This window comes from Alligator sinensis, unplaced genomic scaffold (genome assembly GCF_000455745.1).
Source record: "Alligator sinensis unplaced genomic scaffold, ASM45574v1 scaffold112_1, whole genome shotgun sequence".
Classification (NCBI taxonomy): Eukaryota; Metazoa; Chordata; order Crocodylia; family Alligatoridae; genus Alligator; species Alligator sinensis.
Genome location: NW_005841892.1, coordinates 1,736,556 through 1,763,331, shown reverse-complemented (window position 1 = coordinate 1,763,331; position 26,776 = coordinate 1,736,556). Strand labels below are relative to the sequence as shown.

Here is a 26,776-nt window from a genome sequence, read left to right as displayed (position 1 = left end):
CTCAATGGTTTTTGGTCCTGCCTGGACAGGAATTCACAGGTAGAAGCAGAGGAAGAGTTGAAGTAGCAGTGGCTCTGATATTACAACATCCTCCAGCCATGTCTCTGGTCTTCTAATCTGCTGACTCTCTATTTGTAAGGTTTCTTCAAAATACAACTATCTCTCCTGGACTCCTTTCCCTCCTCAGATAGGCCTACCAGGTGATCCTTCCCAGCTGTTCCCTATGTGAGTCAAAGTCTGCTTTTCTGAAGACAAGGGCTCTTACTCTACTGCTCTCCATCTTTCCTTTCTGTTAGACCCCAACTCCATGTGGCGCCCAACGACTAAGGAGACAATGATCCAATTGCTCATGGATCCTGTTACTCATTAGCCGGAGCAAGCAGGGAGCAAACACCAGCACACACTGCTTGCAACAGCTTTAATCAGAATGGAGACAGCTTTGGGCAAAGGTCCCAAAAAAACAACAAACTGGGGACCTGCACTGAACATTTGTTTTTTTTACATTTTATACACCTTGGTTCATGCTCATTAACATTTAATCTACCTTCGTCCCTCCTTTTGTTCCACCCATTTCTCCTCCCAACTCAAGCTCCACCTCTGTTTACTGTTGACTGCATTAACATGGAATTGCCTATGCATTTCATTCATTTACATGCCTCTCTGTTAAGAGTGCATGCTCAAGGCTTTAACCTCCGCTTCCTCGGGTCACTTGCTGGTTCTTTCTGGTTTCTTGCTGACTCCTTCTTCATCTCCAAGGTCTTGCTTCTGCTTTATCTTCTGACAAAAGCTGGTAGGCTGCATCTTGTTCTTCTTACACAATGGGCTCTCTACTTTACAACACTACAACTTTGTCATAAAACATTGCATAAGCATTTGCAATGTTATTTTTAATATATCATTTTGCCTTGTGGTCAGCAGCTTTGCTGAGACACAGAGTAAAGCCTTGTATTCAGCTGCAAATCCATTGCTCCCTAAAATCCAGATATTTTCATCCTAACACTTTCCTCAGGATCCTAAACTCAGTCATCTTATGGTTGCTGCTATCCAAGTTGTCATCCACTTCATTCCCTGCCAATTCTTCCATGTTTGTGAGCAGCAGATCAAGAAGAGTACAGTTCCTAGTTGGCCTCTCCAACATTTGCATCAGGATATTGTCCCCAACACTCTCCAAAACTTTCCTAGATTGCCTGTGCGTTGCTATATTGCTCTCCCAGCAGATGTCAGTATCCCATAGATATTCCCTTTCACATAATCCTAGTCTCCTTTATCCAAGTAGCTCTTTCTTTCTCCAATTACTGCTCAATCCTTTACATCCCCACCTTCTCAGCACCTATCTCTGTGTTTACAATATCCACCACGTTTTGTTCCTTATTTCCTGCTTTTCAAGCAGGACTAAATTTACCTGGACTAAATGTTGTTTTGTGAAAAATGAAAAAAACCCTCAGGCAGATGATTTCATAGATTCTGTTCTCTGCTATGTATTATGAGCGTTCACTCGCATAATTCTGTTAGAGGGTCTTTCCAAGGCTCTGCTCACTACAGGAGAAAGGAAGGGACAGTTGAAGGTGCTACACTTAAGAAGTTTCTCACAAATTTGTATCTGCTTGTTTGCTTGTATTTTTCTTCCCATTGGCATGTCAGAGGGGGTACAGTGAGCAGCAACAAAAGACATCTTTCATCATTCCTACTTGTAGTCTAGTCCTATTCTCTCCCCATTACTCCCTGTCACCTACTATTGCTACGCTCCCCCTCTCCCTAATTCCATCCCTTTTATTATAGACCTGTAAAGGATCAGAGAACCAAAGCTCTATTTTAACACCCCTATCTAGTTGGCCCTGCTTAAGGATTCTAAGACATGTCTGTAATGCAGACTGAATTAGGTTTAAACACTTCTTAGCAGGGTACCTCAGCTTGCATGGAACTCCTTGCTACAACAGCTAGACTGCTTCCACTACCTGAGAAGTTAACTCAGGTACCTTTACACTATACTGAAGTTCAAATATGCTCATAGCACCATACATACTATGAGATTTGCTTTGGGTATCTGTTATCTCCCTGTATGACACATTCTGCCTCTCATAGTCACTGCAATGGAAACAATCCTGTATAATTTGATATATTGTTCTAGTATCCTATGGGATAAATAGATTTAAAAAAGAAATCCATGAAAAAAATTAACTCTGTTAAATTCTAAAATGTGTAAACTAATTTATATAAAAACATGTGGTGCCTGTACACAAGCGCAGAGGCTGCTCTGACGTGCTGTAATTCTAACACATTGGAGTAGACTTGATTAATTACTGCACTGCAGCAGCCCAAGTTGCAGTAATTACTGTACTCCAGCAGCTTCCCACATCTTCTGTATTTGTTTCCCCACATTTAAAAATGGTGACAGGGGTGCCTGGACTACAGTTTGTTAAATAAGCTTTAGTTCAAGCGCTTCTGCCACCATTTTAAGTGTGGGAGCCAGTCTTGGAGCCACTCTAATTAAAGCGCTGCCCGCGCCACCCCCCCAGAGCACATGTACAAATGTCCCTAGTTTTTATCTAAAGAAAATAGGTTCATCCCTATTACATTTTATTAAATATCACATTTTAAATTTTCTGTAAGGATAGAACCCATACAGAACCCAAATTTGAAGATCCTGAATTTGGAGTTCACAATGTTTCTGATGTTTATAAGACAGGGTTATATCTATATTCACATGTATGTCAGCATAGAGATGTGGCCTCTGGCAGTAGGGCGTTATTTTTATAAGAAGCTTGAGTAGTCACTTTTGAGGAGGTATTCTATATTTTGTCAGTAATGGCTGAACAAGCAGAACATCCTGAGTAGCCATTGGGAGCAGGTTTTCATATAGTGCCTTGTTTATTCCACAACATTGTGGACTTAGACACTATACCAGCAACTGCTAAAGTCTACATCAACAACCTCTGAGTTCTTTGACAACGGTAATTTATTATATTTTTATAAAACACCCTGAATTGCTACCCTTTACTCCCACATAAATGTGTATAACTATGATACTAACTTGAAAATAGTTAGCACAGTAAAATTCCTTGATGATTTTCAGTAGTGATTATTTTTCGGATTCCCGTCTCTCCTGGCCACCTCCCCACACCCCCCTTCCAATTACATACACACTTTTATCCATATAGTTCAGCTCTACTCCCTAGTTCTTGACTGTCACAATAATATCCAAGCCACCTGTTATAGAACCTCCTGCTCCCCTTGCGTTCCCCATGAGGGTGATGGGTACTACAGTCTGCTTCAATGAATCATCTCCCTAGATTCCTAGTTTTCAGTTGATGTACACATTGGACTGTTTTAAAAAGTTCAACACATGTTAACAGTTACTAGTACAAAGCGTCTGAAGTGCTGCAGATATTTCCACACATTTAGGGAATACCTGTTGGGTGTTGGATATAGTGCTGTGGGAACTGTTGATGACTGTTGACCTTTACTATCAATCGATGTACACTGCCCTGCAATAATCCTGTTGAGAGGCCATAAAATCAATATGAATGTTGCAAGATCCCCCTTGGAGAAAAAGGGCTAAATCAGCCCAACAAAAGCAGATCCAAAAAATGCTTTGAGCCGTCAGTGACATCTGAGACTCAAAGAGCAATGAGGTATCTTGGAGCACTGGAGATTTTGTTCTACTTTTTAAAGGTGAGCATACATTATTCAAGAACAGGGACAGAAACCTGCCCTTGCAGTGCTTTCAAAATACTTCTGCTTGCCTATCATCATTTGTTTTGTCTGGGTTTCGGCCTTTTCCAGTTCGCTATATCCAAGCTCCTGTTGAGACTTATCTATCAAGTTACTATAATAATAAATGTTCAGATTAGCATCCCATGAAAATATCAAGTACTTTTAGAAGTGTTTTTGTTTTATAGAATAAGACATTATGAAACAAGAAAGGCATTGTCATATACGTTGTTCTTCTTTTTCCTAGTAAATTATATCAAACTTTCTCTAGTGATTATATGCATTGATTTTTTGTAAACATTATAAAATAATATTTGCCAAGAAATCATGCTTTTTTTCACCTGGAATGTTAAATTTTGATGGTTAGCTCCTTAATTCTGTAAATTCATAATTCCGTAATTTAAATACTTAACTACAGGTGGCTCCATTTCAGAGGTCCAAGATATCAACAAATCCTCCAAAATAATAAGTGCAATTGTGGCTTCCACCTTTGAAAACCAGGCCAGATTAATTTAGGTACCTATAGATGCAGTTAGGATTTCAATGGTAGGCACTCAGGTTTGAATATTTGGGTTGTTATTCACAAAATGTTAAAGATATGCATGCTTCTGCAAATTTATTTTGTCTCTTAACCCATTAGAAAAAAGCCAAAAAAACCCAAAACCTAAGATTTATTTTAATTAATAGCAATAACATTGGGTTATATACTGAGAAATAATTGAAATTATCTATTTGTAGAATGTTCAGGGAATTAAATCTTAACAAATAGCTCATTCAAGAGCATCATTTATATTGCTGCATTCATAAAAGTAAAGAAAGTTTGCTTAATGTTGTATATCATTTTTTTCCTTATTATGGCAACTGAAATAAAACAGACTTTTTTTGGAAGAATAAATGAATGACTGAAGTTTATGGCATGGTCTTAGCCCATTTTTTGATTGGCAATGAATGAATATAGTACTTTTTATATCTTTATAATTATTATTTAAATAATATCAGGCCTCATCAGATAATATATATGAAATATTTAATAAAAATAAAGCTGAGAAAATTATGGTTAAAGTGTAGTTTTCTCTAATACAACATATTTCTATGTATTGAATGTGTATAATATTGTGAGTGTGTTTTCTCAACTTTAGATTTCAGACAGAACTTAATTATGATGTTTTGGAAGTTCATGATGGACCAAATCTACTGTCACCACTTCTTGGGTCTTACAACGGTACACAAGTCCCACAGTTCTTGTTCAGTAGCAGCAATTTCATTTACCTTCTGTTTACAACAGACAACAGTCGTTCCAATAATGGATTCAAGATTCATTATGAAAGTAAGTAATTCAGAATTTCACACCTTGATTCTTCAACCTTTACTTTCCATGAATATGTTCATGTGTATGTGTGTACATGTGCACACAGCACACAGAGTTCTATCCCCCTGATTCACACTCTGATCCACAGGTACCATGCATCCTACTAAATCAATTTTAGTGGGATTTGGTTCACAAACCATTAACATTTTCTTGAATTTGTTAGTCATTATGCTGCTGAGTAGAATACAAGACAGTCCTTTAAAGTCTGATGATGCTTTTTACTCTCAGTACTTAATCATTTAAGAAGTAGAAGACAGAGATTGGATTGGATTTATTTTTATTTCCTGGATCATGGTGTTATACATTGGTATTCTTACTTTTTTTTTTTTTTTTAAGTTAGGGAAGTTTCTTTTGGGTGTGTTTTACCATTGGTTTTTTTCTTTTTTTTTTTTTTTTTAAGTTAGGGTTGTTTCTTTTGTGGTGGGGCAGGGTGGGGAGAGGGGTGGGTGGAGGTGGGGAGGGGAACATGAGATTGTACCAACAAAAATAATGTGTTGATGCATAAGAGAACAGTTGGCACCAGAAGATTGCATGAGACTTTTGTGGAACATGTATGGAGGATGAACAAAGTAAATTAGAAGCAAACACAGCAAGACCCAAGGAGTTTCCAGACAGAGTTGGGGTCTATCAAGAGTCAGTATTAAACCCATTTTTGTTTTTCCTAGTCCTGGACGTACTAGGAAGAATGATCCTTGATGCATGATATTCTCAAATAAGCTGCCTTTCATTGAAGAGAGCAGAGACTAGGTAGAGAGAGACTGGAACAGGTATAGGCACGTTCTGGAAAAGCACTCTGTGCATGAGCAGGGAAATAGTAGAGTACATCACATGCATTTTTAGGTAATTGGAAGGAGAAACATATCTGTGGCCTTAGATGACTAGCACATATCATGTGTGTGTAAGTTCAAGTATCTGGGGTCCATTTAACAAGAAAATGGAAAGAGAGGGATAAGACAATAATAAGCAGGATAAACAAGGTGTAGACAAAGTGGAGAGATAGTTGGCGATAGGAAAATGTCAGTTTGTTCAAAGGGGAAAATCTACAGAACTATTGCTATTGTATGGATCAGAATATTGGGTAGCAAAAAGCAACAGACGTCTATGATTAGGGTGACAAAAGTGAAGATGTTGAGGTAGATTTGAGAACCCAGCAAAAAGAGAGCATAAGAAATAGATGGTGCGGTAAGAGAAAAAATGACATCAAGGAAGGAAATGCTGAATGAGAACAAACTGTGGTTCTTTGAGCATGTTGCTAGAAATCCTGGAATGTACATGGGAAAAAATGTTCAGGCCATGACAGTTGTGTAAAACAAAGAAAGAAAGATCCAAAAAGACACAATATAAATTTATAAAACATGGTCTGAGAAGATGGTGACAGACAGACTGAGGTCTTGAAAAGTATTGTGCTTAGAAGATTAAGAAAAACTGTATAATGCATCTTTGTGTGTGAAAAAATACACTACATCAGTTACTCACAATTTTATTTAAAGTTCACGCAAAGTTTGGGTCCTAGAATCATAAGCTCACAGAAAAGTAGGGCTGAAGGGGACCACACAAGATCATCTCTTCCAGCCCTCTGCTCAAGGCAGCAGCATCTTAACTGTTTGAGCTAAGTGTCTGTCTAACTTGCTTTTGAATATTTCCAAGGAAAACCATTCTGCATCTCTAAGTAGTCTGTTCCAATGCCTGACCACTCTCATAGTCAAAAAGTTCCTCCTAAACTCCAGCCTAAATTTATCCTGATTCAGCTTGAGGTCATTGCTCCTAGTCCTGTCTGCTTTAGCCACAGAGAAAAGGCCACCTCCATCCCCTCTATAATCATCATTCATGTATTTGAGACTGTTATCAAATTCCACCTTGGATTTACTCTGATGTGAAAATCAGGCTGTTTAAAAGGCGAAGCATAGTTTAGACTTTAGACCCACAAATGAAATATGTAGTAATTCCTCGTATAAGCACTAGTTTTCATTATGTTTAAATGAAGGCCTCTTTACAGATTAAATGATAACCAGATTTTAGATTGTTTCCTTAAAGCTTAACATTTATTTACAAACTGAATAAGTTAATATTTGATCATGCCCTTTATTTTCTACATAGTTCAAATCTATGCTGGATTTAAATAGTAAATTAAATCCTCCTCAGGCATTGAGTCATATTCTGATGTCACTTTCAGTTTGACCTACATATTTCAAATCACAGGATATAGTAATTGAAATGAAAAATGCCACAATAAAACTTTTCCATTTAAATTATGCAGCAGTGGTGTTCATGCTCTTACAGTTGTATGTGTCTAGGGAAACTTTCCAGGTCCACAAAAAAGGTGATAGTTTTGTCCAAGGTGGAATTAAAGAGGAGAAAATTGGTTCAAACACAGAGGGTTTTTTCAATCTTTTAAATATAACCATTTGGCAAATATGGCTTTACAATTAACATCAATTTTGCATAGACAGCACTTTATTTACTGAGCTACTGTACATCTCACTAAATTTGGCAGTCATATTTTCACATTAATAAGCTGTTCTTGACTTAATTCTCTAATGTACTTGGTTAGATTTAAAATACAATGTGGAGATCATTTACTATTTTTTATTCACAGTAATGGATACTAGGAGTGACCAGAGACCCACATGTATTGTTATTTTCTAAGATTCTTTGTGACATTTTTACATTATCCCAGAACACTAATCACAGTGGCTTTGAGGTAAAATGTAAAAGTGAGTATATTTTACCACAAAAAGTCCAGGCTTCTGCCAGTTCCTGCAGGCACCCTGGGAAGCTAGCTTTTTAGGTGTCAGCACTTGATCTAAGAAAGTATAAAAAAGTTCTAAAATTATTTCATGCTTCTTCTCCATGGAGTTCTTCTTTCACCTGATGGAGGACTGAGGATTATCTCCATGTCTCCCAGCCCAAGAAGACTGCCTGCAACTCCTGTCAGAGGCTATGCATACCTCTCCATTTACCTAAAGGAATAGTTACTGAGTGACACTAGTAACTGTCTTTATTTATTGCTTGCACACAGTATCATTCCATCATTCTCAACTTTACTTAGCTGAGAAGTGAGAAACAAAATGTAAATTTCTGTATTATAGTGCATAGAGGCACTGTTTCTTGACTGAACACACAGGGGAAAAATTTCAAGTGCTTATAGAAAAAAGTTTAAAGTTGGTAGGCCTCAACTACGATGGCTACCAGATGACAAATGCAGTTGACAGCGAAGACAGGGAAGGAGACAAGCAGCCAGGAGTAGTGGTAGAACAGATTAGATAATCTAGATGCTTTCAAGTCAAAAGAGTCAGATGGAATGGACCTAGGGTACTGAAGAAACTGGCTAATTTCAGAGCCACTACCTATCCTTTTTAAGAACTTGTGAATGTTGGAAAAAGGCAAACATAGTTCCCAACTTCAAGAAAGGGAAGAAGGAATATCTGAGGAATTAAACCAGTCAGCCTGACCTCAGTAGTTGGACAAATCATGGAGCAGCTCCTGAAGGAATCTATTGTGAAGTACCTAGAGGAGAATAGGGTGATCAGGAAAAGTCAGCATAGATTCACCAAGAGCAAGTCATATCTGACCAACCAGATTTCCTTCTATGATAAGATTACAAGCTTTGTGGATGGGAGGAAAACAGTGGATGAACAGTGAATGTGATATACCTTAACTTTAGCAATGCTTTTGCCATGGTCTCTTACAACATTCTCATTAACAAGCAAAAAGAATATGAACTAGACAAAAGTACTGTACAGTGAATACATAACTGGTTGGATCATTGTACTTAACAAGCAGTCTTAAATTGTTAAATGTCTAGTTGAGAGGAGTTATTGAGTGAGGTTCCCCAGGGATATGTCCCAGGTCCAGTATTGTTCAAGTACAAGTGAATGCTTAGCAGATTTACAAATGCCACCAAGTTGGGTGGAGTTGAAAACAGTCTGGAGGGCAGGGGTCAGATTATGAATAAACTGGACAGACTGGAAACATGTAAAATACAGACTGGAGAATGACTGGCTTGGTTGCAGTTGATTTGCTTTTGGGAATTGGCTTATAGATAACATATATGCATTAGAATAATGGCCCAGGACGGCAGCAACGGCTAACTGATTTCTAAAATCCTGATCATGCAATCACACAGCTCTCACAGCCTTTAAGACAGACAGGGTGTCTAACACAACAAGGCCAATGGATATAGACATAGCCTGGGAAATTGTGGGCATATACCACACTGTTCCATAACATGAGATAAGGTGGTACCAGCTCAGAAGGACCAAGAGTGGGGGGCCTGAGAGTTCTAGTTTTGGGGGAGCAGACCAGGTTAGGAAAAGACCCAGAAAGCCCAAATTAGGATGTGTGCATGTGATGGGCTTGTGAAACAATGGAATATGCTGACAGGACAGAATGTGGACAGTATGATGACCACAGAAAGACCAATCAGCAATAGCTATGGATAAAGATTCATCAGGAGGGAAAAAAGAATTCAAAAGCAGAGACTTTAGAGGAACAAGAAGTTCCCTGACAAAGGGTCCCCAAGAGGGGAACCTGACGCCACATGGGCAGAAGCATCCCCAAGAGGGGAACCTGAGGCACCATGGACAGAGGGCATACCACTAGCCCATCTCATCCACCCCACTGGAGGGTGGGGTGGGCCTTGGCCTCCAACCTCCAGGCTGCTGACCTATGAAATTCTAGAAAAGAACCTGAGTGAAGCTCATGTCCTGGCCAAATGTACCTTGACTCTGATGACAGCTTTAGGACTGCTTGTACTATTATTTTCTGTTATCACTGTGTTTCAATACATTTGCCTATTATTGAATGAAAAGGTCATGGTCACTCTGAGGGTTTTGCGTGCCCCCAGAACAAAGCATCTAGGTCATAAATGCCAACAGCAGCACTTCAGAGATGGACCTGGGGTTTACAGAGGACCATAAGCTGAATATGAGTCAACATTGTGCTTTTCTTACAAAAAAATAAAGAAAAAAAGACAACAGCACCCTGGATTGTATTGAGAGGGGTGTTACTTATTACTCAAATTCAGCATTTATGAGGCCTCACCTGGAGTACGGTGTCTGGTTTTGGACTCCACACTTGAAGAAATATATGAACAGACTGGAGAGCCAGCACAGAACAATATCAATAAGTGCCCTCATGAGAGGCTGAAAGAGCTGAGGTTATTTAACCTGGAGAAGACTTAGTGGGTATCTGATAGCAGTCTTCAAATACCTGAAAGGCAATTATAGAGTGGATGGAGATGGCTATTTTCCTGTGACAATTTCTGACAGGGCTAGGAGCAATGATCTTGAGCTGCAGCAAAGAAAATTGAGGCTGGAGAGTGGGACGAATTCTATGACTATGTGGGTGTTTAAATATTGGAACAGGCTGTCAGGAGAGTTCTATCTTGGGACTATTGTGGCCTTGTCTGGTCTCTGAGACAATGTCTACATGCTCAATAATGCACCATAATTATGGCACATTAAGTTTAGTACCTGTAATAGCAGGTACTAAACTTAATGTATGGTAATCAATGATAATGTGCATCAGTGCAGATGAACACTTTTTGTGTGATGCTTAATTGCTATTGGACTAATCTACTGTGCATTAGTGCATTAACACAGTTTTCCCAGCCATACTAATGCGCAGTAGAATTAATCCAATGGGCGTTAAGTATATAATGTAGACGCACCCTGAAAGTATCTCTTGAAGCCAATCCAGGCTTGGCTTTTTAGAGCAATAGGGGAGCCTGAGCTCCTTTCCACTCTGAGACCCCAGCCTTTCAGTCCCTCACTTTCTCTAGTTCTCTGTGGGCCTGACTCAGAGCGAGCATCCAGTTCCACTTCTTAGGGAGAGACTCCATTTCTTCTTGGGGTGACCCAGTGCAATTCACAGTTACAAGCAGCACAGCAGACAGTTGCTTCATTCAAGGTTTTTACCGGGGCAAGGGCCACCCAGCCAGATGTTCTCTATCACCTCCAAAGAGGTTAAGCAGCTCACCTGTCCCAGATGCAGCCTGCACAACCCTGAGAATCTCCAAAGATACTCAGCGTCTTCTTTCAGGCCCCCCACCTCCTCAGAGCTCATCCACTTATCTCAGTCCCTAGACTCTTCTCTCAGGAGCTGACAGGCTGCTTCACCCAAGCCTGCTCTACCATTGTCATGTATATCTCCTCTGAATACCTTGTGGGTGTTGGGTATCTCACTCTGTTGACACATTGACAAAGCTCTGATGATGCTAAATGTGTTGGTCTGGTCCTGCAGGTAGTCAGACCTGAATTAACCCTTCATTCTCTGTGCACACTATATTATAACAACTTGAACATGGTTAACTTAAAAATGTCACTATAAAATCCATAGTCCATCACACAGACAACCTAGGGAAACTGTGGAATCTCCATCCTTGGAAATTTTCAAGACCAGGTTGGAGAGAGAGTTGCCTGGGATGGTTTAATCAGGAGTGATCCTGCCTTGAGCAAGGAGGCTGGACTTGATTACTTCAGGAGATCTCTTCTAGGCCTACTTTCCTATAACCCTGTGATCCTATGACAAAAACATCTCTCTTTTGGCTCTTTTTCTTCTGGAGTTCCTCAGTATTTTTTCTTTATTGTTAAAATGTCTGCACAGATCTCCACTCTTTAAGTGCTGCATTCTTTGTCATGTAAATCCATGAGTGAGGGCCTGCAGATAGTATGCCTGTAAACAGGCAGTTAGTTGCATTAATATAAAAAAAAAATGCATGCACATCATTATGCATAACTTCTGTCATGTATTCTCTCAAAGGAACACTTGCTTGGCAACCTTGGCCTTATCTAGTGTCTCAGGTGTGTGGACAAACTGAGGCCCTAAGTTGAAGCGGTGGGTTTTTAAACTCACTGCTTCAATTTAGGGCACTTAAAACCCCCACGTCATACACATACTGTGTACTTCCCTGACTCTCCAGTGGCAGGGAGGGGAGAGTGAGCTGCCGGCAGGCAGAGTGGACCCTGGGCTGTGGGGCTTGTGCTTCCCTCCGTGGCAGCTCCCCCCTCCCACCTCCCCGCTGGTGACACCCACCCGCAGGACCCAGCTCCTTTGGGCGGTCCCAGGGGGCACTGCAGCTGCAGAGGGAAGCACCAGGCCCAAGTGCAGTTCAGACAGGCAGGCTCCATGGGGGCAGGGTTGAGGGGAATCAGGCTCGCTGCTTTTCTTGGGTGGAGTCTGCCTTCCCGGGCTGCTGCAGAGCCCCTGAGCTGCATGAAGCCCAGTGCTTCACTCTGTGGCTGGAGGGGCAGGGAGCTGCATGAAGCCCAGTGCTTCACTCTGTGGCTGTAGGGGCAGCAAACTAAAACTCCTTGGAGGAATTTTAGTTTGCTGCATCCCAAGTCATTTAAGGCACATTACGCCCCAACTAATTTAAGGCGCAAATTTCCTACAGCGGCTGGACTTCATGCACAATACTCCACCGGGGTGTGCAAACATCAACACCATTAAAGTAATGCAAAAGCATTTAGCCGGCTTTAAAGTGTTGTGCGCACATACCCCTCATTTCATCTATACTCATATCTTTTGAGTATCTTCTGAAGATAGCCCAGGCATGGCTTCTGGAGTGTGGTGATTCTATCTCCCTCTGATCCTGAGGCTGGTCATTCGATCCCTGACTTTTATTTGTCCTTGCCTCAAGTAGCTACCTTCATCTTCAAAGGGAAAAGGAGTGCCCTGAAACCCAAATAGCAAAAATAGATAGCCCCTCTTCAACAAAAGGTACACTGTATTGCGCAAAGGCAGCACAGCAAAAATGTGTGTGCGCCCCCGCCCACCCTTTCCCCCCCCCTAAAGAGTTAAGCCATCCTTCTGTTCCCAAAACAGTCTGTACACCCCTGGGCACTGAAAAGTTAGTTTAGCTGTCTTTTTTCTTCTCAGGCTGAAGCCCTACTTTTCAGGCTGTTCCGTACATTGTTTGATGCTAATGTCTCCCTTTTCCTTGACTGGGGCAACAGGATATCAGAGGTGGACTTGATGTTTGTCAACTCTACCTAAAGTGTTAACAAAGCTGTTAAATTCTTCGTTCCTGTAGATTCTTGCAGGATCTGCTCGCCTGTGGCAAGGCAGCTTGGGATTTAGTCCTGCTTCAGGCTTTCCTTGCCTCCTGTCCAAGCTAGTCAGGGAAACTGAGAATGAAACATTATTACAGCATGAACACATTTAAAACAGAAAAGCAAAACCACAGTCTGTTGCATCTTAGCCTTTTTCTCCCCACTCTGCACCATGGGTCTTCCATTTCATATGGATCTTTCCATCTCATAGCATTCAGCATGTTTACAATAATAACAATGATTTATTTAAAAATATTAAAACATATATACAATAGGAACTTGCAGATGGAACTAACATCAAGCTGGGTCAGTTTTTTGACATATTACCTTTGAGACAACTTATTTTTCTCATTAAGGACCTGACGATTTGCATCTAAATAGATTTACTGCATATGATTGAGGCCCACATGGGAGTTTATCTTTAACTATATAAAATACATTATAAGCACATGACATCAATAATAGATGGATGCTTTCCCCAAAGCTATGTTATATTTTAAAGGAAAGAGATCTGGGTGTAGCCTGAGATTTTAATGTTATTGTTCATGCATTTTTCTCATGAAAAAAATCTATCGTAGAGTAGATATGAACTGTATGGACCTCAGAATAGATTGTAGTAATACTACCCAAATGTTGCCAATAAACAAAATATAGAGGCATTCATTCAGGGAAATGGAAAGGGAACACATATACACATTCATTCATGCCTCTGTTTAAATTGTGTGTGTGTTTTAAATATTGCCTTGTAATACGTCTTGAGTGAATTAATATAACTTTAGTATGTAAAGTAAGCAAAAAAAATTAAGCTCCCATCAGTTTCAGATACAGATGTTTTGAGGGTGAAAAAAGGCTACAATTGCTACAACTGAAACTGGTCCGAATAAGAAGTCAGGTCATAAACCATACTATCAAAATATATATTAATTTTGTATTAGAAATGCACCAAATAATTTATTTTATTTTAAATTGCCTTTTAAAGGGAAGTTAAATTTTTCAAGATGTCCTTTTATTTGTAGTAATGGAAGATCAATTTGAGTTGTGACTGCACATTAGAAATATAGATTTTTCTTTATAGTTTACATAAAGAAATGTGTTTCTGAAATAACTTAGCCACTTAATCATACTACTTCTCTCTTCTTGCTTCTTCCTGGTTCACCTTTTTTTTTTTTTTTGTGGGGGGGGGGGCACTAAAATTACTTTTTTTTTTTTTTTGTGGGGGGAGGGGCACTAAAATTAATTTGTAATGCATCCTTCTTCATCATATACTTTTTCCATCAACATTCTGTCTTCCTCTGCCTTTATTTTCATGCATTATTAACACTGTTATTCTTTTGCTTCATATTTTGTTTGTTTGTGGGAATGGTTAAGTAGAGGAGGAAGACTTTACTTAAATAATTTGCTTTTGCTTGCCCACAGTTCTTTTCAAGCGCTTTAACTTTACATTTTTCTTTGAGTATATTTCACTTTCAGTGCTGATTTCATAAGCAACAAAGACAGAAGGCAGGGCAAGTGGTACCTTATAGGCAAGGGGTGAGCAAAATACGAACCATGGACTGCATCTGGTCCACCAAGGGATTTTGTCCAGCTCACAGATGGTCCCTTGGCCCCACCCAGCCCAGGCATAGGGAATAGCCCATGCCATGGCACATGCAGCCAGTCCTGTCACCCCCTGGTGTGCAGTGGGGCTGGGACAGTGCAGTGGCTGGACTCACTTCTTGCCAGTCCCAGCTGTGGAGTTCCTTCCAGCTGCCACCAGACCTAACTCTGCTGCTCAGGCACCGAGGCATATCCCCTGGCCCCCCACATACCATCGGGGTAAGGACCACAAAGGCAGGGCACGTGGCCAGGTGGATGAGGTGGGGAGCAGAGTCCAGGAGCAGAATGGGTGGGCAGGGTTGGTATCATGGGGTGGAATCATGGGGCAATGACAGTGTGGGGCCAGGACCTGGGGTAGAACCAGGATCTGCTTCCTGTACGTCCGTGGGATGGGTGCTGGTTCTGTGGACAGGACTCTGCCCTGGGCCCTGGATACTGGTCCTGTGCTGTCACTGCCCCGTGATACTGGCCTCTGCCCAAATTACCCATCCCACTCCTGGACTCATCTCCCTGTCCATCCACAACACCAGCTTCTCTACCTGGCCATGCTCCATGGTTGCACAGCTCCTGGCTTGTCTCCATGGAAACTCTGAGATTGCTGGGCAGTGGCAGCAAAGGGCCAGGGCCTAGGGCAGAACCATGATCTGCTCCGCACACATCTCTGGCCATAGAACCAGCTCCCATCACAAGGGTGTGAGGGGGGTGCATCCCAGCTCTGCCCCAGGACCCAGCTCCACTGTCACCACCCTGTAATCCTGCTCTATGATCCTGGTCCCATTCACCCATGGCCCCATCCTATCCACCCAGTTGCATGAAGCAGAGCCATTTAGGGAGTTGTTGCCAGGGGATTGGTGGGGCTTGGGGGAGGAGGGTTAATACAGTCCGTGGCAGCTCACTAAAACTCCCTAAGTGGCCCTTCGGCCTAAATACTTGACCACCCCTGTTATAGGTTAACTGTTTCAGAGAAGCATGAGCTTTCATAGGAAACTTTTGTCAGGTACAACACAGTATCTCAGACAAGGTTCTTTGGGTGAATCTGATATCTTTTACTAGACCAACTTAAATAGTTGGAAAAAAAAATAATCAAGCTTTCAGCTTCAAAAACCCTTCATCAGGCTGAGGAAGTTTCAGCAGTTGGTGTGTGCTCTTCCTGGATGGAATGAAAAGTAAAGAAGCCAGAGGCTGGGCTGGTATGCATACAAGATAGGCAGTCAATGAAGACTTTTTACATGCTTCCTAAAATCCACAAACAAGGGAACCTTGACACACCTATTATATCCAACCATGGGACCCTAACTGAGGAAATATCAGGTTTCGTTGAATCAGTTCTAAAACCGCTTTTTGTACAAGACACTACAGACTTTCTACGGAAACTTAAAAACATAGACCACCTTCCCAGCAACACCCTCCTAGCCACCATGAGTTTTCCCAGCCTATATACCAACACCCCACACCAGGATGGCATCCAAACCTGCCTTACATATCTACAGGAACAAAATTACAATTCAGAATACAGACCCAAAGATACTACTGACATTATACACTTCATCAGCACACACAACAATTTCATTTTTAATAACCAACACTTCCTCTAGACGATGAGAACAGCTATGGGCACCAAAATGGCCACAGTATGCCAACCTTTTTATGAGCCACCTGGAAGAAGACTTCCTCAAGAACTGCACCATCAAACCCTTGTTATACTTAAGACATATCGATGACATCTTCATCATTTGGACTGAAAACCTGCAATCTCTGATTGAGTTCCATCAGAAATTCAACAATCACCATCCCTCTATCCCACTTTCTCTAGAATACTCCAGCACCAACATCTCCTTCTTAGACATGATAATCAGTATCCGGAATGATAAAATACAGAACACGTTATAGAGGAAACCCACAGACCAACCTACATATCTGCACAGAACCAGCAATCACCCTAAACACACCAAAAAAGCTGTGATATATAGCCAAGCCCTCAGATACCACCAAATTTGCACTGAAGAGAACACCTGGGATTGCCACCTCACCAATCTTAAAAAGGCTTTCACCCAAAAAGGACACTCCTCCAGAGAGATAGATCACACATTTGAAAGAGCCACCCGGATACTACGTGAAGAACTACTGCAGTACAGAAGAAAACTCCTACAAATCGCACACTGCTGGTTATGACATATCATCTCTTCCTCGAACCCATATGGAAAATCCTCAAACAATTGCAACCCATACTAGAAAGAGACACTATTCTTAAAGAAATCTTCCCAGAGCCACCCATCCTAGCCTTCAAACAAGCACCAAACCAAACTTCCTCAGGCCCACACCTAATGGATCCAGACCATGCCATGGCAAGAAACACAAAACCTGCCAACACATCTCCACTGCCCCCACAATTACTGCACCCCACTACAGAGCCATCAGCATTCACGGATTTTACAGCTGCACCTCCAGAAATGTAATATATCTCATCCAATGCACCAAATGCCCTGATGGAAAGTACGTAGGAGGGACCAAACAACAACTGCGCACCAGAATGAACGCACACTGGAAATCTGTCAAAAACAGGAACACCTAATTACCGGTGGGGCACATTTCTCACAGGAGGGCCACTCTCTCTCCAATCTCTCAGTCCTGATCCTCAAAGGAAACTTACAAAACACTTCCCGAGATAAGCCTATGAACTCCACTTTTTCAACCTCCTGGTATACTAAAAATTATGGACTAAATATAGACATTGGATTTATGACACATTATAACCTGCCTGACATCTGACTCCCCAGGTATTTCTCCACTATTCATCCCCCTTCTCTCCCCCACACCCAGTCTGTCTCACCCATTGACTCCTCAGTCTATATCTTCACTGACTGCCTGTCTTGTATGCATACCAGCCCAGCCTCTGGCTGCTTTACTTTTCATTCCATCTAGGAAGAGCACACACCAACTGCTGAAACTTCCTCGGCCTGACGAAGGGTTTTTAAATCCGAAAGTTTGCTTAGCATTTTTTTCCAACTATTTAAGTTGGTCTAATAAAAGATACCAGATTCGTCCAAAGAACCATATCTGCCTATGTCTTTAGACCAACACAGCTACAACCTACACCCCTGTAACACAGAACCTCATGCTTTTTCCTTCTCTCAACGATCTTGGAGGCATTTTCTCTTGAATGGTTGCAGCTTCTTTCTAAGATTTACTCATCAAGTTACTATTTTTAGCTCTAATATGTTGGTAAAATGTGTTCTTTAGATTGCTTTAGATTAAAAGAAAAAACCCAAATCAGCCATCTAATGGCTCTAAATAGCAAACAAAATAAGAAATACATACTTTCTTCAAAGGCTTTTTAAATGGAGCTACAATCCTTTGAAATGTTATTCCCATTCTGAAGCATATTATCACTAGCTGTCTATTTTGTTTCCTTACTTAAAATGACTGTTTTTCATTTGTAGGATTTCCAACCTGTTCTTTCATACTGGAATCCTACACAACTTCTCTGCCTTGCTGAGAAACAAATTTAAAACAAATAAATTGTATCCTGCATCTTACGTTACACTCTTCCTCTTGATTGCTTCCATTTTTTCTCCCTTTCCTAAATATCAGCTATTATATTATGAGAAGATGCTAATGTTTTGTTTAAATATATCATGTGGTAAATACTGGAGAGGGCAAAAGGGAATTTTTACTGAGAGAAAACACTGACACGAGAATACATTTTGTCTGGAAATTAGAAAGGCTTCCAACCATCACAAAAGGGAGGTTCCAGTATAAGTAGGAGAAGTGGTGGCAAAAGACTTAACTGCTGTTAAGACACAACTTGTGCAATTTATGGAAATGATTTATGAGGGTATGGACAGACATAAGGTTTGAAACATTTCAATTGGCTTTGACATGTTTTTGAAATTTTTCAGAAGGCTAGAGTATAACCCTCAACTTGGGGTAAAACGCTCCAAAGAGTGACAGAGATATACCTGGAGGGAGCTGGTGCTATTTTGTACCATTTTGTACCACCTTACATCTCTAGTGTAAGTTGATCCTCCAGGCACCTCGCAATGTAGCACTGTCCCCTCAATGCACGCAGTCTTTCTACACCCTGGCTGCTGCTGCCCAATATCCCCACTCCCAGCACTCTGGTCACTGCTGGCAACCCCAGGGCTCCCCTCACTCTGGGCACTACGTGTGCTACTGGAGCCAAGAGATCCTGTGTTCCCCTGACCAGAACCAGGAGATCCCAGAGACAGGATACCAGAAACCCCATGCTGAAACTCGGAGACTCCACTCCCTCCTACTCTCCCTCCCGCACACTCCTCACCTCCCTGAATTGGAATTCCTGCTCTCCAGTCCGTGGTCCCCACATACTTCTCTCTGTCTGATCTCCCAGTTCTTGTGAAGGGCACCTGAGGCAAAAGGATGGGAACACTCACTGACATGGGCACCGCTTACCTGCTTCTTCTAGTTGGGGGCAGGGATTGGAGGTGCAATTCCTGGAAGATGCAGGCTGCAGAGCTCCCTTGACAGTCCATTCAGTCCCCTACACCCTGTGGAGGGTGGGAGAAATTAAGCCACAGTTCACCACAGCTGTCTGTCATGCCTCCTGGCCAGAGAGTTTGCTGCTGCATGCAGCAAGGGCAGTTTTGAAGCACCCCAACCAAAAGAGGTGCGACAAGGGGATATAAGTATGCAGCTGAAATACTACATTTTTAAACACTAAAAATCCTGTTATGCTTTGGAATATTTTAAATGTTACATCTCCCTGCAACCTGATATAGTTGCCTTCAATACAAAATCAAAGGACAATAAGACCCAGGAAGCTCCCTACTAGGTCAGGGTTCAGCAATCTTTGGCAGACAAGGGCCACACTTTGTGATCCAGCCTTTCCCTTGGGCCATAAGTAGCGCTCCTCCTAAAGCAGCTGGCTGCCTGCACTTATCCTCACTCATTATCCCCATTCCCTCTGTAGCCAGAGAAAGCACTGATGATAGCTGTTTGCTTTTCTTTCCTAGCACAGCTGATGGCATTTAAAAGATCTCATTCTAAGTTTTTGTATTTCCTTTCAATTGCAGGTGTCACTGTTAATACTTATTCCTGCTTGGATCCTGGCATACCAGTTCATGGACGTCGTTACGGTCATGACTTCTCTATTGGTTCCACCGTTTCATTTAGTTGTGATCCAGGATATAGGCTGAGCCATGAGGAGCCTTTGTTATGTGAAAAAAATCATTGGTGGAGCCATCCGCTTCCAACTTGTGATGGTAAGAATAAATTAACAAGACATAAAAAGCTATTGATACCATGTATATGTATTAAGAACTATGATGTGCTAACATGAAGAATTAATCTTTTCCCCCTGGCTTATTTCATACAATATAAATTAATGGCAAAAGCAGAATCCAATATATAACTCAATATTGGATGGAATTTTGCCTGAGGTTAATTGATAGCCCGAATGGCCTCGCTATAAGCCTTTTCAATTTTTAGCCAGTGTTGCAGAATATTTTGTGCATTCAGAAGGCCCTATTGGAGTTGTTAGCACTTTATTAGATGATTCCTTCTGAGGTAATTTTCAGCATTACTGTTCTGATATTACTCCTTTATTAAAAATATAAATATGTCTATGGACCATTTAGAGAAATCGGTCTTCTTAACTATAGGCTCTAATTCAGCAGAAATGATCTGTTTGTTCCTTCCATATCACCTGTGTAGTTGACACACCCAATTGCACATAGAATTAATTAGTACAATATTGGAATAGGAAGTAAGAAACTGAGGCGTAGAGAATAATAAAGAAAATTATAATAATAAATGAATAAGAAGAAGAATGAATTGATTGATGAGTAGCTGATTCACTGTGAAGAAAGACATTTTTTTTTGTATTGTCCTTGTTCTTTTCCTGATGCAAACGTTGGTGCATACCAGCTTGGTGCCTGACACATTTCAGGTTTGTGTCTCGGCCGGAAAGAACCGACTGAGGGAAACGCTGGTTAATCAAGCGAACGTCAGGCGGGCTGGTGGATGGAGAGGCGAGACAGCGTATTGGTTGCAAAATAATTTTTTAGTTACGCCACTGGTGGCCGCGACGCAGGCTGTAAAGGCTGCTTACGTAGTTGCAACGAGTTGCTCCAACTGGCAAGAACCCAAGCCAGTGAGTCCACAGACGAACCGGGCATGCAGGGGAAGGGTGCGTCGGGGATAAGCGCTCGGCGACGGGGAGATAAAATCGGTAGTTGATCAGGCTACTGATTCGCTCTGCCACGAGTCAGGAACTCTTTTAAGTCACTCTGCAGCGTGCTCAAAGTTCTCCGACTTGGGCGGAAGTCGCGCAGATTTTTATATGGCTAGCCAGCCAATTACTAGTCGTTAAGTAGGAATAATTTAGAATCAGCCAATAATGGGGTGCGAATTTACATACAAACGGCGGGAACTTCTCTGCACCGGGGTTTCCTCTCTGCAGCAGAAAATTCCACTGTGCAAAGAAGCTCCAATGTGGTGGGAAAATTCCACTGTGCTGAGGCATCAAAATCATTGGGTTATGACAGTTTGAAGCTAAGAATCATGGAAAAGTAAGGGAATAACTATGTGCCTGAAGCTTAGCTATGGGCCACAATATAAGAACATAAAAAATGCCACACTAGGTCAAATCATAGGTCCATCTAGTCTAGTGTTCTGTGTCTCAGTGGCAGAGAGTCGATATCTAAGGACAGAGATTTTAAAGAGGCCCCATCCTGAATGATCTCTCCTGCACCCCTCACCCCTTTTTAAGTTCCGGTGTTCACAGACTAGAATGTCATGACTGAGATGCTGTACCCCTAACTATCATGTTTAATACTCACTGAGGGACCCATCCTGAAGGAACTTGTTCAGTCCTCTTTTGAACCTGATTAAGAACATAAGAACTGCCATTTACTGGGTCAGACCATAGGTTCATCTTGCCCAGTATCCTGTGTCACACAGTGGCAGAGTAGATGCCGGGAGAGTGAACTGGGTATGACCAGTTTTTTTTTTTTTTTAACATCCCCCCTACTGTTCCTCTCTCACTTGCAGCCTCCAGCATTTAAGGTCTGGGAAGTTCTAATTCAAAAGCTGTCTCCCTGACTGCCATGCTCAATAACTAATGGTTAAATTATTAGCCTCTACGTTTCTTATTTTCTTATGTTGCATTATGGGGTTCCTAAGTTACAATCAATCTTGTAGAGCAGGGAATCATAGAACTTGCTTTAGCTCATAAACCAGGGAAACTATTTTTTGCTGAATAGACCTCATAAATAGAAGTAGTGCTTTCTTATGCTGAAAGGCACTAGGCGCTTACCATTTAAAACAAACAATATTAACATGCACTCTGTGAATAGTATGCTCTGTTGTGCAATAACCTTACATATTGTGATGAATTTCTTCTTCAAAATGCTGAACTAGCATGCAATTCATTAAGTAAATTAGTTTCTTTTTTCCTCTAGAGTGCCTTGCTAAATGGCAATTGTCCATTGAATAAATATGCTCTAAAAGCAGGATTGTATATTTATTCTAGTAAATTTAATAAATTCATGGTTGAACTCACTTTAATTTAATTGATAATTCTTTTTCTCTGGTGGAGTGCTGTGAAATAGGACCCAGGTCTATAGTAGACCCTCAGGTAAACAGGCATTTGCCCAATGGGCTGTCCCTTGCAGTAACTGCAAAGCTGGATCTATGCTGATCTATACATAGAAGTAAAAAGCTTGCGCATTATTGTCTGCCCATTCAGTATACTGATCTGACAGCTCTCTAGCAGCTGTGATAAAATTGTTGCAGACATGAAAATTCTGGGTGATAGTAATTTGATTTCAGCAACATCTTTCTGAGAGCGAATATTCTCAAGTAACTTTCTGTGGAGCCCCTCCTTTTCCTTGAAGAAGGTTAAATTATTTCATTTGTGGGTGTTGAGACATTAAAGTGATAGGGCATCAAAGAAAAGCTAACAAGGAGATTAATTATTTCTTATTCAATGAATTAAATTATTAAACTATGTAGTATTGAATAATAAGTATTAGAAAAAGGCAAACCAACCAAAAACCTCACAATCCATCCTGTCCTAAAATGGAAGTTCCCTTTTGGAAAAATATAACATGGGATCATGAAATTACAGGCTACAGGATGAGCATACTTAATTCTGGCTTTTCCTAACTTTGCTACCTGATTATCTATCTTATAATAGAGGGGGTTTAATGCATATCAATATATGCAACATACACAAAACCCTTTTATATGATATTGTTCATGTATCTTATATATAGAAACACAAATATAATCTAAAAATGCATCTGGGGATTATATTTTGGGTGTTTAATAGTCTTGCATCAAATCACAGGTCTTTTCATGCCTTTTTCTGAATGGTATAATTCTGTCAAGAGAATATTTGTATGCCCCCCACAAACTGGACTTATTTAATACTATGCTACAGTATTTTTATGCTAGTATAATTACTCTGATTTTTTATGAGTTATACCAAAATTGAATTCTTGTAAGAGAGGGCAGTATAAGACTCCAGGACTGTTTTAATCTATTGCTTTCTTTTTTCACAGTACTTAGTAATTCCTAGGGCCTCATAAATATCCTGGATTACTTTATCATTATAACAGATTCAGGCACCAGTTTCACAAACTTACCTTGTTCCCCCCAAAAAACGGGAAAAAAGAATAACAGTCAGTCTTCTCAAAATGTATGTGTAATACCTTTGTGGCTGTTTCCCATTGCACCTGAAATTGAATGTGTGGCCAGTGCCAATCAGTCGATCATCAGTCCTGGCATTGGGAGTGCAGCAGAACCTTTAAGCTAGGGACAAACTTTACACACAAGCTGGTTTCAGTGATCAGAAACTGGTTTAAACATCTAACAGAACAGATATTCATGGCACATAAACCAGTTTGAAAATGGATGAAACTGGTTTGAGATAAACCTGGTTGAATCAGACTTAACTGATCTGATTCAAACCACTTTATGCAATGTCTGCCCCAGGCCCCTTGTTAGTTTAATTTAAAACCAGACACCCCCAGCATCCTGGCATGCTCTCTGGGCTGGGCTGAGTGGGGCTCTCTGCTCCACAGCAGGACGGGCCCCTCCCTCTGCTCCCTGGCTGCAGCTGCAGCACAGACTGCAGGCATCTGCCTGGATTGTCCCTACTGAGCAGGGATTATTCCCCCTGCCCCTCTGCTTTACACAGACACCTCTCAACATTAGCTAGCAGACCACATGATGGCTACAGTCTGTGCTGTGGGAGACAACAAAGGCAGACAGGCTTTTTGGAGCTAATCAACAGGTAACTGATAGGGCTGTGCAAAACAGCACTGTTTCATTTCAACTTCCATTTCACCATTTTGAAGGGACAGTGTTTCATTTTGCTGTTTTGAATCATTGTTCCATTTCATTTCCTCGAAACTGTTTCGTTGTTTCGACGTTTCTCCCATAGGCTATAACGGGGAATTATGAAAATGCCTATAACTTTGTAATTTCCTGCCTGATTAAGATGAAATTGCAGGGATGGTAGCCCCTTCTGAGAGCATTGAAACCTGCCAAGTTTCAAGGAGATAGGTGCAAGGGTTTATGGGAAACTGCACCTCAAACTGTTTAAAGCAAAACTCTTATTATTTGCCAGCAGTGGCAGCATGCTGTCATCCCGCATACAGATCTGGGACCGGTGCCAGCACTGGGTTCTTCCTGGTGCAGCCTGCACTGAGCACTAGGAAGAACCCAGTGCTAGTGCTGGCCCCAGCTGGCAGAGACAGCATGCTGTCATTCTGCGTGCAGATTTGGGGGCCTGCACCCTCCAGGAGGGCTGCAGGGCTGTGCCAGACTCCTCCCAGCAGGCACTCAGTGCAGGTTGTGCCGGGCAGACTCAAGTGCTGGTACTGGGCCCAGTCACAAGTGGCATCCTGCTGCCATCCCGTGTGCAGATCCAGGGGTCTGTGTCCCCCAGGAGGGCTGCAGGGCTGTGCCAGACTTCTTCTGGGGGGTGTGGGCCCCCAGATCTGTGCATGTGATGGCAGCAGGCTACCACTGTTGGCTGGGGCTAATACCAGCACTGGGTTCTTCCTGGCGCAGCCTGCACAGAGTACTAGGAAGAACCCAGTGCTGGCACTGGCCTGCACGTAGATCTGAGGGACCACACACCCTAGGAGGGCTGTAGGGCTGTGCCAGACTTCTCGGGGGCATGGGCTGCTAGATCTGTGCTTGGGATGACAGCAGGATGCTGCTGCTGGCTGGGGCCAGTGCCAGCACTGGGTTCTTCCTGGTGCTCGGCACAGGTTGTGCCAGGCAAACTCAGGTGCTGGCGCTGGGCCCAGCTGGCAGTGGCACCATGCTGTCATCCTGTATGCAGATCTGTGTGTGCAGGTTGCTGCTGCTGGCTGCAGAACTAGCCCAGAGCCACCACCATCACCAGCTGTCAGCAGCAGCTTGCTGTCATCCCGCATCATCTGGGGGCCCACACCCCACAGGAAGAGCTGAGGGAAGTGATCAGAGACCTGGTGGAATGACAGGGGAGCTGGGGGATCCAACTGGACACTGAGGGAATCTTCAGAGACCTGAACGAGTCCCCAGCCCCCTGTTCAATTTCACAGCTCTCTGATCTCTTCCCCTGCTCCCTTATCAGTTCCCCAGCTTTTCTTAGGGGGCCTGCTGAAACCCCACGCACAGGTTGGGGGCATGTGCCCTCCAGGAAGAGCTGAGGAAATTATCAGAAAGCTTGGGAATTGAAGAGGGAGCTAGATGTTAATATCAAAGCTGTCCTTCCCCCCTCTTCCCTGTCCCTTTCCTTAGTTTTTGTTTAGCTGCATGCCAAGCAAGCCTGGCTTCAAAACTCGAAATGTTTCAAAACTTTTGAAACATTTAAAGTGCCCTCATTTCATTTCAAAGGTCTTTTGAAGCCTTTTGTTTCATTTCAATTTTGCTGTTTTGAGCTTAAAACGCATCGAAACATCTTTGAAATAAAACACCCAGTGAAATTTCATGTAGCCCTAGTAACTGGTAATGGCCTACCTTGGAAAAGCTGTTTAAGAACAGTTTGCACTAATGGAAAGAGGCTTTGTTTTCTTAATGGGTCAACGAACACTGAGTTAGGGATGATAAGCATTCCCTGCTGGGCTACTCGGGAGGGAGGGGGGTGGGGCAGGGCAGCGCTCCCTAATCAGAGCATTGTGCCAGGGCCTGGCCATGCCCCTCTCAGCTGAGCTCTGTGAAAAGGGAGGGAGGGATGTTCTAGCACTCCCTCCCCCTTCTAGCCTGAGCCACTGCAGGCATGTTCCTGAATTTTTTTACTCTAGAGGGGTGTCTGTGTGGTTACAAACCAGTTTAGCCTAGCCAGGTTAGACTAACCTGCAAAGGTTGAATCAGTTCAGGCTTCTTGAATGTTTTTCTCTAGCCCAAAGATGTTAACAAAGAGGTTGGAAATTGATTATTCTCTGTGGCTGGACTAAAGGCAGGACTAGGAGCAATGGCCTCAAGTTACAGCACAGGAAATTTAGGAATTTTCTCACTGTGAGGATGGTTAAGTATTGGAACAGGGTACCTAGAGAGGCACTTGACTCACTTTAGTTGTGATCCTGCCTTAAGGAGGAGGCTATACTAGATAACCTCCTTAGGTCACTTCCAGTCCAACTGGTCTATGATTTTATTCTTCTATTTGTCCAGTTCATTCCATTGTTGTATTCTTCATGCAGTTTGGAAGAATTTTTGTAGATTCAATTTAAACCTGCCTTACTGCAACTATAAACCTACTGGTTTGTGTCCTGCCTTCTACAACATGAGTAAGAAGTTCTTTCTCCCTTTATGACAGTCTTTCAGATATTTGAAAACTGCCACCATGCCCATCTTTAATCTCTTTGCCCAGGTTGACAAGCAAGAAAGGCTAGTGGTCTGAGGTACAGATGAGTTCCAGTAATGTCTCTGTGATGTCCTGAATTCAGACTTCAGGCATGCAAAATATTTCACAAGATTCCAGTCTGAATAACAAAAGGGTACCTCTGTCTTCCTCAGGAAGGAGTCCTTGGCACCAGCCTCCATTTCCTTCCCCTCGTATTCTTCAATATGG

The 26,776-nt window shown here is 42.0% G+C and overlaps 1 protein-coding gene across 3 annotated transcripts in view; it reads left to right on the top strand.

The window, feature by feature from the left end:
* CSMD3 (CUB and Sushi multiple domains 3) overlaps window positions 1–26,776 on the top strand; it is a 1,313,655-nt gene that overhangs the window by 815,264 nt on the left and 471,615 nt on the right. For all 3 annotated transcript variants that reach the window (XM_025197227.1, XM_006018073.3, XM_006018072.3), the window contains 2 exons: window positions 4,851–5,038; window positions 19,782–19,970. In XM_025197227.1, coding sequence (XP_025053012.1) covers window positions 4,851–5,038; window positions 19,782–19,970 — 377 coding nt within the window. The remainder of the gene's footprint in view (window positions 1–4,850; window positions 5,039–19,781; window positions 19,971–26,776) is intronic.